We start from the raw sequence: 15,478 nt of genomic DNA, 5'->3' as shown, positions 1-15,478 counted from the left end.
GGAGATTGGCTTGTTGGTGAGCAGGCTTTTCCTGTCTGGTGAAAGCCAAAAGGTACAAACACGTCAAACATAAAGCCGCCCCTCCAACCCACGCTAATGTCTGAGGAAAGATGTCACATCACAGAGTGATGTTCAGGGTAGTGCAGGAATCATAGTGTTCCACATTTTTATCCCAGTCTAACAGGTTTTAAGTGATCCCGTTAGTACATTAAATTATTCTTTGCAACAATCTTCTAATTTAACCACTGGTGAAAGATTTCCATATTTTGCACTCCTTTCCTGCTAATTGACTTCCTCAATTTTACCTGAATATTTGTCCATTTGAAAACCTGCAGAGCACAGTTCACTTTCAGAGCTTATTTTTGACAATTGAGTGGCTTTTGTATCTAAAAGTGCAAATAACTTCCATCATGCCTATGGTTTTACACTTCAGACTTACAAGGAATGTTAAATTATTTGTAATTCCAGCAAGTGCTTTGAAACTAATTGGTTCGTGTCTTCAGAACTATTTCTTCAATGTTCTTTTCTGTCATTGGACATGATGAGAGATTACAGTTGACTGACAGTATAAACAAAAGAGGCTTCCACCAGACTGCACTGTTCTCTCCCCAAGGACACAGAAGTTCAACCAACCCCTGCAGCAGAATCACCTTCTGCAGGATTCGACACTCTCACAGCTACACCGTTACACCTGTCTCCAGGCAAGAATTGATTTTTTTCCCCCCCAAAAGGCTTTATTAAATAACATTATTGAAGGTGCATGAGAAAGAACACAGGCCCAAGTAGCTTCGTGCCCTTTGTTAAAGCAGTAGCATTGTTGAGGATTAGTTAGGTCTGTGGTGCAATAAATAAGGAGGTTGTTGGTTCAAAACCTTGACTGGGGCACTGTTGTTTCACTTTTAAAACAAGGTCCAGTACTGCACTTATATTACACCAATAAAACACTTATAGAAAATGATGACTAATGAAAATGTACTCTGCATTAAAGTCAAAGAGTTAGCAGCTACATCACCCTGCAGCTCACAGCTGGCAGCTCAGCAGGTGTGAGCCTGGCCAGTATCTGAATAGGAGACTCCTGGGAAAGCTAAGGCTGCTGCTGGAAGAGCTCACCCTGCGGTCTGTGTGGGACCTAACGCCCCAGTATAGTGACGGGGACACTATACTGTAAAAAAGGCGCTGTCCTTTGGATGAGATATAAAACCGAGGTTCTGACTCTCTGTGGTCATTAAAAATCCCAGGGCGTTTCTCAAAAAGAGTAGGGGTGTAACCCTTGTGTCCTGGCCACATTTCCCAATCATGGAGGACCCAATCATTCCCAATTCCCAATCATGATTGGAGGACCAATCATGTCCTCCTCTTAATCCCCATCTCTGAACTGGCTTCTTCACTCTGCTCTCCTCCCCACTGAGAGCTGATGTGTGGGGAGAGTACTGGCACACTGGTGGTGGTGGTGGTGGTGGAAGGGAGTCCATTACCTGCACAGCGCTTTGAGTGGAGTGGCCAGAAGTTAGAATGTCTCTGTCTCTCTCCACGTCAGCTATTAACTTTCATTTTAGCTTAGTCATTTATTCCAGAGCACCTCACAAACTGAGTCAGACCAGGGATTTCTTTTCCTATTAATAAGCATAGATGCAACTAATGCAATTAGGTAGCTAAGAGCATACAGCATTATTTTAGCAGCACTTTGCTGAAGAAATAGAGCCATTTGCATTGATTTAGCTAACCGCTACTGTATATAACTATTACCCACTAAAGCAAGACCTTTCTTTGTAGGAGGTTACAGAGCTAGCTCAGACGCTCAGCGCCCAAACTAAAGACATGCTCTTAAATCTCTTCTGAGTCACAACCATATCCTTGAACAAAATCCTCAAATGACATTATATATGTAAAACAAATATTCCTGTGCACAGAAGATAACTACTGCTTAACTGGAACATCTTGGATTGGATTTCTGCCGGCGCATTTGGAATGTGTTCATTTGTATTTCACAGGAACCTTATTCACCAGTGCCAAGAATCATTTGGATTCTTTTGTCAAATCAAGGGCTGAGCTCTTTCTCCCTTTATCTCACTTGGAATAAAACCCTCGGAAATATGTGTTGAGAAAAGCCACTTTTTGACCACTTCCTTTGAGGGTCAGATCAGATCATTGCCACATTTGTTAAAACAGATTCTAAAGAGTCTTAGATGTTGTAAGACAAACTAGCACTCGACTGGTTTCATGTACTCTGTTTAATAACAAACTGGGAATCCCACATAGAGCAGTGCAGCCTTGAAAGAGAACAAGATTGATGTATCTCCCTTGTCCATGATGAGCTTTTAAACCTGAGCCGATGCAAGAGTTGAGGTTTTGCAAAAGCAGTCAGTTTTACCTTCAGTGCGCCTCATTTACCCATGCACCTCATACCTCTCAGACAGCAGAAACAGGGGGTACACAAGTAACAACAGAAAAAGATGAAGAGGTGAACTAACCTCCCGAGTGTCACGTAAGGAATAAGGCATATTTTATTACAGTTGAAGCTTGCAGTTTCTTTTCCTTTCCATTAGGGATTATTTTATCCTAGCCGGCCACAATGTTACATGTCAATACTAAACGGAACTGAAAAAAGAGGTCATTGAAAAACATGGAAGAAAATGGAAATAAAATGAAATGAGTATCTAAACACAGGAAACACAGGATGATTTAATCTCCCCACAAAAAAAGGCCTGAAAAGCATTGTATTTACTCTTTGTTTTTGCGTTGACAGTGGCAGCTGGATTTCACCTTTGCAACTTGATGCTTTTCCTATTAATGCACAAAAGAGTCCTTTCACTGGGTCAGTCCTCACCACTTGGCTTTCCTTAATAGGGGCTTGAGTGGAGAGGCAGTGACTGCAGGAGCAAAGACCTATTGGACACACAGGCCTCATTCAGCCCCCACACAGCACTGAGGCAGCAGTCAGAAACAGACCCTGCCCAATTAACCTAAACATACAGGTCCTCCCTCAGTAGTCTGTCAGTGCACACAGGATAAAAAGGCCATTGAAGCCCAGCTAACAAGAGCCCTTTATTGTTGAAGTGTGAAAAGATGTCTGCATCCACAGTCTATTGTAACTACTGTATGTGGGAGCCCTGACAGGCCTTCAGTGCCGATTTCAAGTTTCAAGAGTTAGGGAGATGTGACTTAATCCCCACCTCATTCACACTACGAGAATATGCAGGGATGTCTGGCTGTACTGCACAACCTGAAGATGAGTGTGCATCATGCAGAGAACTGTGATAATCAACACTATTCCACATACTGTATACTGTACCCTTCCTAATCAATCTAGATGTCCAAGAAAAGCCAACTCATTCTTCCATGAAGATGACGTTACAGATACAGTTTATACAGCTTTTCCCCTTCAGTTTTTTTTACAGAACCCATGAGTCATACTGCATAAGATAAGAAACATTGTTACTGGATGGGCGCCAATTTATTCATTAAGATTAAAATGAAACATCTTGTCCGGGCCAAGTCCGGCGGTTTTGATTCGCCACAGTTCCTACAAAGCCGATATTAAAAAAAAAAAAGATCAGAAATGAAGGGTACATACGCCTGGTCGACCACTTTAAACACGCAGACAACGAGTTACCTCTGCGTGCTGTCAGAGCTACACATTTTCATTTTTCCGCAAACGTCTGGTGAAGTATGTTAACGCATGTGAACACGCCACATGAAAAACACTGGACAAACGTCATCTCCATCGCAGCACAGCGGTGCTTGCGGTCTTTACTTAAGGTGCTAGAGAGGGATTCCACGCTGGTGTCTAATCAAGCAACACACACACACAAAAAAAAGATTCAGTTTTGTCTTGCATCCGACAACGAATTTAAACCGTGGCAGCCTCGCAAGCCCATCTGTTCACTTTCCGATCTCCTGCACGTTCAAGACGCTCACAAACGCAACACTCAGCCAGATAGCACTGCGCAACCTACGGCAAAACGCGTTTTTCGAATTCGCCCTGCAGCTTCAGTCGAAGAGGTCGATAAACAACCACCACCAGGATGTGCGAGCTAACCAGGATAGGGATGTCTAGGGAGGAGAAGAGCCGGGGTGGGCGTGAGAAAGAGCCCGGGCCACGCCTCCTCGCGGGGGCAGAGCTCCGAGAACAGACTCGGCGTTTAGAGCACAGCTGGGGCAGCTCCGCTGGCCCGAAAACAGCTGCTTCGCGGCGGAAACCGTGTTTACTTTCTTCGCGGAAAACCAGTCCTCAAGTGGCCGCCGCCGAGTGTTAACAAATGAAACAGTTTGCTGTCCACGCTGACAAGTAAACGCTAAAAGATCTCGCTTGCGCGAATTGGGTTGCCCGTGGGTTCCGGTGCGTCGAGTTACGATGCAACCCTGAACAATCATTACAAAAAGTTCCACACAACATTTAAGGGTTTTGTTTTTGGGAAAAATACATTTGCCATTTTCTGATGTGGGATATTTTAGAGCGTTGCAGAAGCGTTTGGTATATGCTCCCACAGGGTTAGGAAGACACATTTATTAACAGTGGCCACAGGGTTAGAAAGGAGACGCGTTATAACAGTGATGCGGTAGTGTATGCATCTTCTGAAACTAGGTTTGAATATTTTGCATTAACAGTGGTTCAGAGGCTATTAGAAAACATAAGTGTGCCTTGTCAAGGATCTAAAATAACGAAAATGAGTAATGTAAGTCAATCGTTTACGTACCACGTTACTGAGGAAGTCGGCTTCATTCAGATCTTCTAAATCCAAGAGATTGGAGTTAGGGAAAAGTTTCTCGGAGGTGAAGTTGTCTAGGATGGTGTCCATTTTAACAACGGAGGTTTCGATATTAGTTGAGGGAGAAAGAGATCAGAATAAATGGATGCAAACTTTTCAAAATCTAAGTTGTTGGCTAAAGATACGGAGATGTAAGAAGTTGCGTTGTCTCCCTAACTCGAGCTGAGTTGTAGAACTGAAGTGAAATAATGCCGTTTGCAAATGAACTGTTTGCAGTTCTCAATTGAATTCGCTCTTTTTCTTCTAAAAAAATGCTGGGTTAAAACCCTGTATGCTAGAGAACGAGTTCTATATGGGTTCTGTCAAATGTGTTTCATCCAGCTGGGGACTGTCTCTAAGGAGTCCATCAGATGATTAATATTCATTTAAACTCCGCCTAGTTTCTCCTGCCTTTTTTCTTTCGTCTTTCCAAAATCCCACCCGTTGTCTCTTAAAGCCACAGTGGTACATTAGCCCTTTTCAAATGAGCTCTTTATAAAATAGCCCAGCCCCGGCTCCTAAAATTGCATTTTTTTTTACGGGATGGAACCTTTTAACCTTTAACAAGCTTTAACCACTTTTGTTGTGCGGCACCAAATACCGACCGACAGCGCTGCTCCGTTCTGAACGGGGGTGCAGGACCGTGTCGAGACCGGCCAGGGTGCGCTGTGTATCAGCTGGGCTCGGGGAAGAGGAGGGCTCTCCAGCGCACGGATCAAAACCGTGTGTGTTTCGCTCGATTCAGGATCTCCTTTGGAGCCAACAGATCCCATCCGTCGACAAGAAGCTAGGGATGCGAAGCGTCTTCTTCGAGAGAAAATAAATGCAGCCACATATTGTACCTGAAAAGGTTTCGAATCGACTCCTTTACGTTTGCATGTTCGTTTATAAAACGTTTATACAGTATATATGTGTGTGTGTGTCCACATGGAGAACTGCATTTTCTGCTGCGCTGCAGATACCGTGAACGACACCTTATCCCCATGATAGCATTTGACTGTAGCAGGGACGGCCGACCGAATTCTTCTAGTGCCTAGTGTCTTCTGGTTTGGGGGGGATCAATTTAATTGAGCAGTCAATTAAATAAACAGTTATCCTAATTATTTTTTAATTAGACACAAAGGGTTTTTAATATGGTCTTTTACAGCTGATTAATGAGACAATGAAACACACTTCAGTAAAAGTAAAGCTGGACATAAAACATTTCCAATCCTTGCCAGAGGTATTAACAGTTATACTGTGAAGGAAATAATTCCACCAGCTTTGTAACTGAGATCTCAAATGGAACATACATTCAGGAGACACTCTGCTTTGATTTGAAATACTTTTGATTTAAAACAAAGGGTCTGAAGACCATCCAGGCCTCAAGGGCTGGTTTTCCCTTAATTGAATTCCCTTCATTATTCACTTAATTGACCAATAAACTACAAGTGTTCCTAACCTTCAAGAAATGGTTGGTTTGGGGTGACTCTCTGGCATTCATCCACTGGCCGCTTCTGTGAATTCAGGGTGGTGGGGGGCCAGAGCCAATTGGAGCTCCTTGGTAGACAGATCACACGTTAATGGTACCAGGCATACCAGAAGTGTCCGAGTCCTCATCCCGGCCCTGGAGGATCGCCGTGTGTCCGGGCTTTCTAGGGCTCTTTCAGGAGCAGCTCCTGAAGACTCTGAGAGAAGATGTTAACCTGGGCCGATTAAGCCAATAATGAGCTGATTTCGGTCATTAATGAGATGGGCTGCAGTGAACACCCCACCCAGCCCTCCAGGAAGGGAGCTGAACACTTGTGGTGACATCATCCATCTGTATCCTTTCTCTTTTAATCCTACAAGTGCAATGTGCTTTATTCCTTCCCTGTTGATGCAGGAGGCACTTTGATTTATTATAATAATAATAATTGCTTACACTTATATAGTGCTTTTCTGGAGACTCCACTTAAAGCGCTTCACAGGTAATGGGGACTCCCCTCCACCACCACCAATGTGCAGCCCCACCTGGATGATGCGACGGCAGCCATAGTGCGCCAGAGCGCTCCCCACACACCAGCTATCAGTGGGGAGGAGAGCAGAGCGATGAAGCCAGTTCATAGATTTCTGGATCTTGGTGTTCAAATGGCATTAATAGGCTAAAATATGTAACGGTGGTCACTGTTAGAGGTGTAAACGAGAACTCGCTTCTCATTTGTTTGTTTTTTTGCGTATTTTGCATCATCTTATTTTGTTGCGCTCTGCAACAAGCTGATCCACATTTAGACTGCGGTGTTATCTATCTCCTAAAAATAGAAATATGGGAAAAGAGCTACACCGAGACAGCTGCTCAAACCCGTATCTTCCGTGTTCTCCATTAATCATGTTTTAGAAGTGCTTATTCGCCCAGTTCAATTCGAAAGCTTTTCATGTGTAGAAGAACTGCGACGTCACTCGGAGAAGAGAAGCAGCTGTGCATGCCTGGACGAGATCGGGGTTTAATGATCAGAATGCGCGCTGCAGCTCAGTTTCTCTGATGTGCTCTGTGAAACTTGATTAGAGGCGCGCTAACAAATAACTGAAGTAAGACGTCTGAGACTTCTGCTGCTTGGCGCATCTGCCACCCGCGAACGCTAAATTAACATACATGCGGCGAGCCGTGTGGGCGCAGAAAACAAAACTGCGCAAACGAATAATTAGACTCAGCCTTTCACACAAACGTCGCAGGAGGTTGTCCTCCCTCCGCAACAACAAATATTTATTTACTTTCTCCGAAGGTTGCTTAAACAACAGCAGGGTTGCAGGGGGAATGTTTTTATATGCTACAAAGGGGTTGAAATAAACGTTTTATTGCACAGCCGAAATGAAAATCAGCCAGAAGAACATTCATTTTAGAAAATATTTTTTTAAATGTTTATTTTGTGAACGAAATAAGTTACGTATTCGTCGTGTCCTGTCCATTTTTGCTTTGGAAATTTTAGTCTAGTCTCCTTGAGATGGTTTATTTACTTCTTGAACTTTATATAGGGGATCTACTTGATATTTTCTTGGTATAGCGGGATTCATTTAGCTTTAGAACTTTATTTTTTAATCAAAGGCCTGAGTAAAGCCCTTGTTTCAGGAGTGCCTTTGGGAAGGTAACACTGCTTGCGAATCCCTGTTAAACATTACACAGCTTCATTACTGACTCCCTTGATGACTCTTGTCATTTTGCACATTTGGACTTTTCTAACACAAAGCGTGATACAAAAGGCCGGTCTTTAAAATGAGAAACAAAAGTGAAAGCCAAGTAAAATCTCCTTGGAATCACTATGACATCTTCCCAAAGTTTAAACCGTAAATATTTCAAGCTCTTGAGACAGTAAGCGCCGCCTTCTACATCTCCTGAAAAAAGCCTTTAAAACTAATACCGCACAGGAGAGGTTGTATAAAATGTCCAGTTAACAAGTTCGAACTCGCGAAACCCTGTGTCACTTTCTCTCTGAGGCATTTACGGAGATCAGGAATGTCGCCCTCTGGAACTTTCCAGTGGATACCTTCACGTGTCTGAAAATGTCTTCTTACGATTAACAATAGGTGTGCAAGGTTTATTTTTTCTAGTGAGTGGTCCTTAATGGCACCTCTTGGGGCCCTCTATCGGCGGGCTGCATTTCAGGTCGCCATTCCATAAAGGAAATTTGTGACTGGGAGTGTTTAAGGGCCGAGGTCTCTTCTTCTTCTTACTTCTGTTACTTCACAGATAAAGGAGCATTGTGCCGAGCCTAACTTTCAACTAGCCCCCATTTCTTCTCAATTAATACATGATCGTCTTCTTTCATTTCTGCATCTTCTCCGTGCAATATTGTGTTGAGACTTCGATGCCATTCTCTGGAAGTTCCTATCTTTAAAAATGAAGGGAGGCCATAGATGCTGCGTGTAGCGGTGCGACCACAAAGCATACAGTATATATTGTAATTCATTCATTTGTCACACAGTTATTATTGGGATCATCGCTATTTGATCCTATGTGATCTGTTGATCTACTTTGCAAGCAATTTATGTTTAGAAAATGAAATACATTTGCAAGTTTTGTTCAGTACAGCCTTGTAATCACCCCCCCCTTCCCCCCAAAAAGAACGTTTTTTAAGTTTTTGGCTGACAGCATTGAGAGTCCTTTTCAAACAAAGTGGAACTATGGTAAAAAAGTACGCGTACTTTATAACATAGGGTGATTGTTCCTAATTCCTAAAATACTCTTCAAAACTAAAGTATCTGGAAAGTCTGTCATATGCTATGAAGTCACTATTTGTGAATGCAGACAGAAACAAGCAATGCCGTGATTAGCCCCACAAGGCTCAAATTCCTCGGTAGGGGACCAATGGGGAAAATACTGGAAACGTGACCAGACATGACATCACATGGTCATTTAGACTTTTTAAGGAGTTTTTTTTGCTCCACTTTCTGTCCGTTCAACCAATGTTTATCATCAAAAGAAGTACAAAAAATGTTAGCGTTAATGTTTTAACAGCACACATTTAATTGTGTGTTACTTTCAGCGGCTATCTCCCCAGTTACTGTAATTAGAATATACTGTATACTGATTCCCTTTTTCAACTGGCTATTAAATACTTTGAGACTAAATAAACCAGAATAAATAACACAGATTACACTAAAAGTAAAGACCTCACCTCCACACAAGACTGTTGCTTGACTGTAATTTTACTGTGTGATGGCCCACAGTCAACTGTTCTAATAAGATCTATGCAGAATATTAGGTTGTGCTCCAATGTTGCTCAGGCACTGAAAGCTCTGCTTGAGGTACCAGTTGAGGGTTCAAACCAGGGTTATGAAATTTGTTAATAGTGACAGGATTGCCTAACGTGATGAGATTCAAAATGCCAAACATCACTAAGCTGCAGGGTGGACTGGAGTTCAAACAGGATAATGTCATTATGTCTTTAATTGACAGACACATTCATCCACGTTGATTAACAAAGTTACAACTAGTAGTACATTGAAATCCAGAAGTTATTCCCTTTACTTGCCTAAACACGGCTATAAACTGTATAAATATTCATAATCAATTATCAGTCCAATGTTCAATAATTCCATATGCTCCTATAGTTTTAACCAGTACCACAACATTAGTTAATATCGTTTACACAGATCAAATAAGATTCTGAATCCCATACAAATATTGACACTAAACGCTCACTGGTTTTACAGTTGAGCTCTAGTCCTGGGCTTGCCTGTTTAATATCAGGTACTCCAGGACTGGAGCTTCATCTTCTGAGAAGATACAGTCCAATGTCCTTGTTGGTCTTAATACAGTGTGAGGTGTGGAAGCGTTACTGTACACTGAAGCTGTGTGACAATGCAGTGTGCAGTGTCCTGAAAGCAACATCCTCTCAGTGGTACACAGCTCCTGGTCTGTCACTCTCCATTCTGCCTCAGCTCTTAACACCTTAATTGAGCTCATTATTAGCGTAACTGGAGCAGTTGGACATTTTTCAAGGAACTCCAGCTGCTTACGATTAAAGGTGGCCTGGAAACACTGCTGCCTCATGGGCCCAGAATCCTGGGCTCAATTCTAGTCCCAGCTGTCTGGCTGGTAGGAGTTTGCCTGGTCTCCGCATGCTCGGGGGGGGGGGGGGGGCTGGCAGGGTCTTCCACTTTCCTCCCACCTCATAAAAGCATGCTGTGGGGTTCTGATCAGATGATCGAAACTGCTGCCCCCTCCAGGGCTCTGAGAGGGAACTGGGCATCGCAACCAAGGGGAGAGCTGTTGTCTTCTCTCCACCCCACCTTCCTCTCTGTGCTTCCTGGATACAGTCCCGACAACTCGCCAGGACAAGCAGGATTTCTGACAATGGCTAGATGGGTAAAATAATCCATGAGAAATGTCATGCCATGTCATTTGCCAAACCGCTTTATACCGTACAGTGTCGCGGGAAGCAATGAGCACAAGGCAGGGTACACCCTGGATGGGACGCCAGTCCATCGCAGGGTCAGTGCAAGCCAATCACACATGGGGACAATTTGGAGGCCACGGTACAGGCAGAGGAGGGAAATTTGGCCCAGGCAGTGGAATAACTCCCTACTCTTATCGAGAAATGCCAGGGGATCTCTAATAACCACTAAGAGTCAGGACCTAGGTTTAACATCTCATCCAAAAGACGGATCTGTGAAATGGAATAGGGATATAACTCTGCCATTGAAGAGCTCCAGTGCAGGTCACCCTAAATCATCTGTTTCTGAAGACTGGGGCCTTGTAACTAGGAGGTTAAACTGTTTTGTGTTCAAAATGATCTGTAAATTACTTAATGCAAATTGCCGGCCTGACTGAGCACAGTCTTTTGAAATGCATTCCTATCAGTTGCCAATAAAAGCTGGACGGTGTTTTTTCATGACTGGGACTGGAGCATACTTCAATATTAGAACCTTGAACGTGGCCTTGTCAGGTTTCAAAAGTCTTTACGTTTTTTTAGTTGTCAAGAAAACTGAGTTCTAGAAGAAACAAATGTCTCAAGATATCATTTCAGTAAGAGCAGTGGCTAATGTCAGTATCTGAAGTTCTGTAACATAGTTCTCAAGAGTCCTTTCAGGTTAATAGTTGACTCTGGCTCCTTGTCATCCACAGGAGTCACTATTCCTGTTATGGAAATCAGTGGCAAATCAGGAACTCTGGGAGGACCCACTTTGTGATGATATGCAAACAATTATTTAATTCCTTGCATTTAGCATAGTGCTTTTCATCTTATTGGATTTCAAAGCACTTTACTGTACACACAGTAAAGAAGTGCAGATCCTACCTGGCTGACATATGGCAGGAGGCCATGTGTTAAAACACAAAAGAAGTTGGATGCCAGCTCGAAATGTTGACTCCTGTTACTTCCCATCTCATTTTAAAAAAAAAAACAACAGCTACAATCCATTTTCTCCTGCCATGGAACTGTGTCCAAGGAACAATCCTTCAGACGTTCAGTGCTTGAACGAGACGGCAACATAGATTTTAACATTTGTTTTCGGTATACAAGCTGAAGAACAGACTCTGTAATCCTCTGTTGCCAAAACAGATGGTTTCAGTAGTTCTCAGATTGTGTGATAGATCACCAATCTATGAAGGAATTACTAGTCTGTTCTTAAATCTAGAATCCCAGCCATCCCTCAGTTAATTATTAGAGAGTGGCGTTATATATCTGATTATTGCATGTGAATGAAAAGGAAAGTGTTCATTTTTTTTCTCACAATGACAGCGGTTCACCTTGTTTGACTCTGTATATAACGCTGTGTTCAACATGTGGCAGCAGTAATTAATTTGCTTCCAGATAGACATATGAACAGTACTTCAAAATCCTCTGTAGTGCTATGGAGGTTTTCATAATGAAAAGCTAAAATTGGAGACTGTAAAGTATGAAGCATTTAATTTGCCATGGCATCTGACCAATTAACTCTTACACTAGTTTTTACATTTTATATTAGACTGCGTTTAGATCATTTCACTAAATATTGCTTGAAGTATGTGAAGGATATATTTATCCAAGCACATTCTAAAAAAAGCACACTCTCATCATAAAACTCTTGTCTAGCAGATATTCTTTTTAATGTGCAGTAGTTTTGAAGACTATCATCCTGAAACACTCACAGAAAGCCTGGCTTTGAAAATCTGCTGTAACATGCGTGTATTAAAGAGACAAAGACATGAAAGCTACTTTTTTAACATCTATATATTTTGGTTTTTTTTAATCTAATTGAGTCAATCAAAGTGGTATACGTGATATAAGAGGTGGTGATTACACATTCATTTTGTTCATGTTTGAACAAAGTTTGAGAGTTGGAAACTCTACGTTGGTGGGTAAGTAATAGATTAGTGACGCAGAATAATTTGTTCCTGTTTCAAACCTATGTAGCACAATTGCATTTGCAAGGCAGAATGATTTTATAAAAAGACACCAAGTAAAGCAAAATAAAATGTTTTTTACTGATTATAATAATTCTCCAGGAACTCCTTTGATGACATTAGTACTGTTTCTCATGAATTGCTGTCCATACAAAGTTTTAACTCTGTGGGCCTGTGCAAGAGTTGAAACCGTCTGTGAGAAAGAGTGAGCCCATCTGAGACTGGCTGGAACAGGGCAAAAAGAAAGAGTGCCCTTAATCTTGCTGCTTGTTTGCTTTTACAGCATGATCAATGTTGTCTTTCTTTGTGAAAGCAGTGTCAAAAAAGACCTAAAGCCCTAGACCTAGATTCTGTCCTTCCATCCTCCTTTGTATGCAGAACAAGGCATTCTGTAATTGCAAGAGGAAACCTGAATCTGTGAAACAAATACTACAGAGATATGTTACAGGGAAGGCCCGGGACAGTTCCTGGTCCTTTCAAAAAGCCACACAAACAAAAGATGTGCAGCAAAACCTCTCAGCTCGAGACATGCCCAGTCCTGGTTTTGTTTTGCAATCCTAGCAGTATGCGACGGTCAAATCATTTTTTTCTCAGGAGAACATCTGCAGCCTCCTCGCTACCTGTGTGCAAGTGGCTGACTGCACTTGTAGGCACCACAGAAATTGTGACCAGATCGCTATTTAATGTGTGGGCCAGCCTGGTCATTACTGGACAGTCGCAGAGACCAATAACTCCTGTATAAATCAACTTGATACCCAACCAAACCAGGCTCCTCAATCTAAGAGCTAAATGGGCCCACACTTTTCCCCAAAAGTTTTAAGTCGTGTGATTGTGCCCTGAAACACCATCTAGCCAGCACATATTTAGTTTGTGTTATATGGGGATTGTGGTGGACTGGGCAGTGTTTGGAGGTGCATATGGAGGTGAAAACGGGGCACTTCTTCACACAGGGTTGTGGGAGTATGGATCAAGTTCCCCAGCCACGTTGTCAAAGCCAATACTCAAGACATTTTTCGAGAATGAGATCCTTGGATCAATGACTTACTGTACTAGCAACCAAGTTTGTTGAACGGCCTCTTCTGGTTTGCAATCTTTCTTATGTTCTTGTTTAAGGGCAACAAGAGCTTTGCTGCCACACGGTGGTGGGGCCACGGGCTCAGTTCTTGGGGTGTAATCCATGAGGAGTTTGTCTCCCCATGGTCGCGTGGGTTTCCTGCGGGGACTCTCGTTTCCTCCCACAGTCCTATACACTGGCAGGTGAATTGGCTTCTGGGAAATGCTTCCCGGTGGCAGTGTGTGCATGACCATGTCTGTGTGTCTGCCCTGCGATGGACTGGTGTCCCATCCAGGGTGTATCCTGCCTTGCCCCCATTGCTAGCCAGGATAGGCTTTGGCTCCCACACTACCCTGAATTGGATAAGAGGATGGATGGGTGCATGTTCTTGTTTGTTTGTTTGTTTGTTTGTAAGGGGAGTTAACAGCCCAAAAGCCCATATTAAAAAATCCATATCTTAATTACAAAGATGTGGGACATTAGGAGCACCTGCCTAATAGGACTGGTGTCGTCGTCCCAGACAGCCCTGGGAGACTTGTCTAGTGCAGAAGCATTTTCAAGACTCATTACTTTTCCTCTGACTCTCGTTAATATGCATGGCCAATTAGACGTTTCACATCATTTTCTTGTTTCTAAGAAAAGTGGGCCTTGGGGAAAAAACCAAATCAAACAGACAACATTTAAAGAAATACATTTCTGCTCTTTATGTATACGTTGTTTTAAAGCTAGTTATTTGGTTTTATCCTTTGCAAGAGTAGTAATTCCGAAGTGTCTCATCCCATTCAAATAACATTGTTCAGTCGCCTTGCAGACTTACCCTGTAGTGTACACTCTAATTACAGGCTGCACGGAGAATGAGGGCTTATTATATGTTTAAAACCAAAGGCAACTATGTAGTAATATTAAACTTAACCAGCCTAAACATTAGACACTCTGCTGTCCTCCATCAAAACCTGGATAGGGCATTAAGCTAAAAAAATGCAGCTTTTAAGAATTATTTCTAAAAAAAATATTAGTCTTGTTTTTGCATTGGCTAGTGAACTAGCACAACTTCTAATAGTCTACAACAGACCAGCTTGATTCTGTCTCAATCCAGCCCACTGCAATACAACCACTACTTACTGCACTTTGAGATATAGAGGGATAGCAGTTTATATACACAAAAGGCAGGATCCATCTTCAAGTATTGTAATACAGGAAGGGCCAGTTAATATTTGTACCCAGAATTCATAGTAACTGCCTGCTCTTAAAAAGTCAACATAGCAGTTGTGGGTACTTCTTGCAGGAAATTTATAATGCTAAATGTCATATAACTAATTAGGGTTTCAAGTAAAATTCAGCAATGGATTGAACAGGAAGGACTGGTAGTTGAGATATTGTCGACTTTATATGACATCTGTTTTTCTTTTTATAACCTTTAAATTATTAATATGTACTGCTTTTGGTCAGTAAAAAGCAACACCACTTGCAACAAAAATCTTTTATACTGTATCTATCAAATTTCCCTGTATAAAATTATTTGTAGAATCCTATTACCAGCACCTCTGAAAACAGGACATGCTGTTTAGGTTTCATTCAATATACTGAATAGTCCTACCTGGCACAGTATTCATCTGGGTGTCAGAATCAGATTTCATACCTCCTTCAATCTAACAGTTACACAGCCATATGACCTGAAGGCTGTGCTATCTTGTTAATGGGAAAAAAAGGGAAAGATTCTCTTTATAACAATACTCTGTCTTCAGATAAGGCAAAGCATTGCAATGCCATCACTTGTTGTGACGGCTGAGAGGTTTTTTGTGGTTTATCGACAGCTTTGGAAAATAGTCTTAA

The 15,478-nt window shown here is 42.2% G+C and overlaps 1 protein-coding gene across 3 annotated transcripts in view; it reads right to left on the bottom strand.

The window, feature by feature from the left end:
* Positions 1 to 5,089, bottom strand: part of creb3l1 (cAMP responsive element binding protein 3-like 1) — a 45,569-nt gene extending 40,480 nt beyond the window's left edge. For all 3 annotated transcript variants that reach the window (XR_011182915.1, XM_006642676.3, XM_069181704.1), the window contains exon 1: positions 4,698 to 5,089. Coding sequence is in view for 2 of the 3 variants with exons in the window: in XM_006642676.3 (XP_006642739.2) it covers positions 4,698 to 4,799 (102 nt within the window). In the remaining variant the exon portion in view is untranslated. The remainder of the gene's footprint in view (positions 1 to 4,697) is intronic.
* Between the last annotated feature and the right edge of the window lie 10,389 nt (positions 5,090 to 15,478).

This window comes from Lepisosteus oculatus, chromosome 21, assembly GCF_040954835.1.
Source record: "Lepisosteus oculatus isolate fLepOcu1 chromosome 21, fLepOcu1.hap2, whole genome shotgun sequence".
Lineage (NCBI taxonomy): Eukaryota > Metazoa > Chordata > Actinopteri > Semionotiformes > Lepisosteidae > Lepisosteus > Lepisosteus oculatus.
This window is presented reverse-complemented; position numbering and strand designations above follow the sequence as displayed.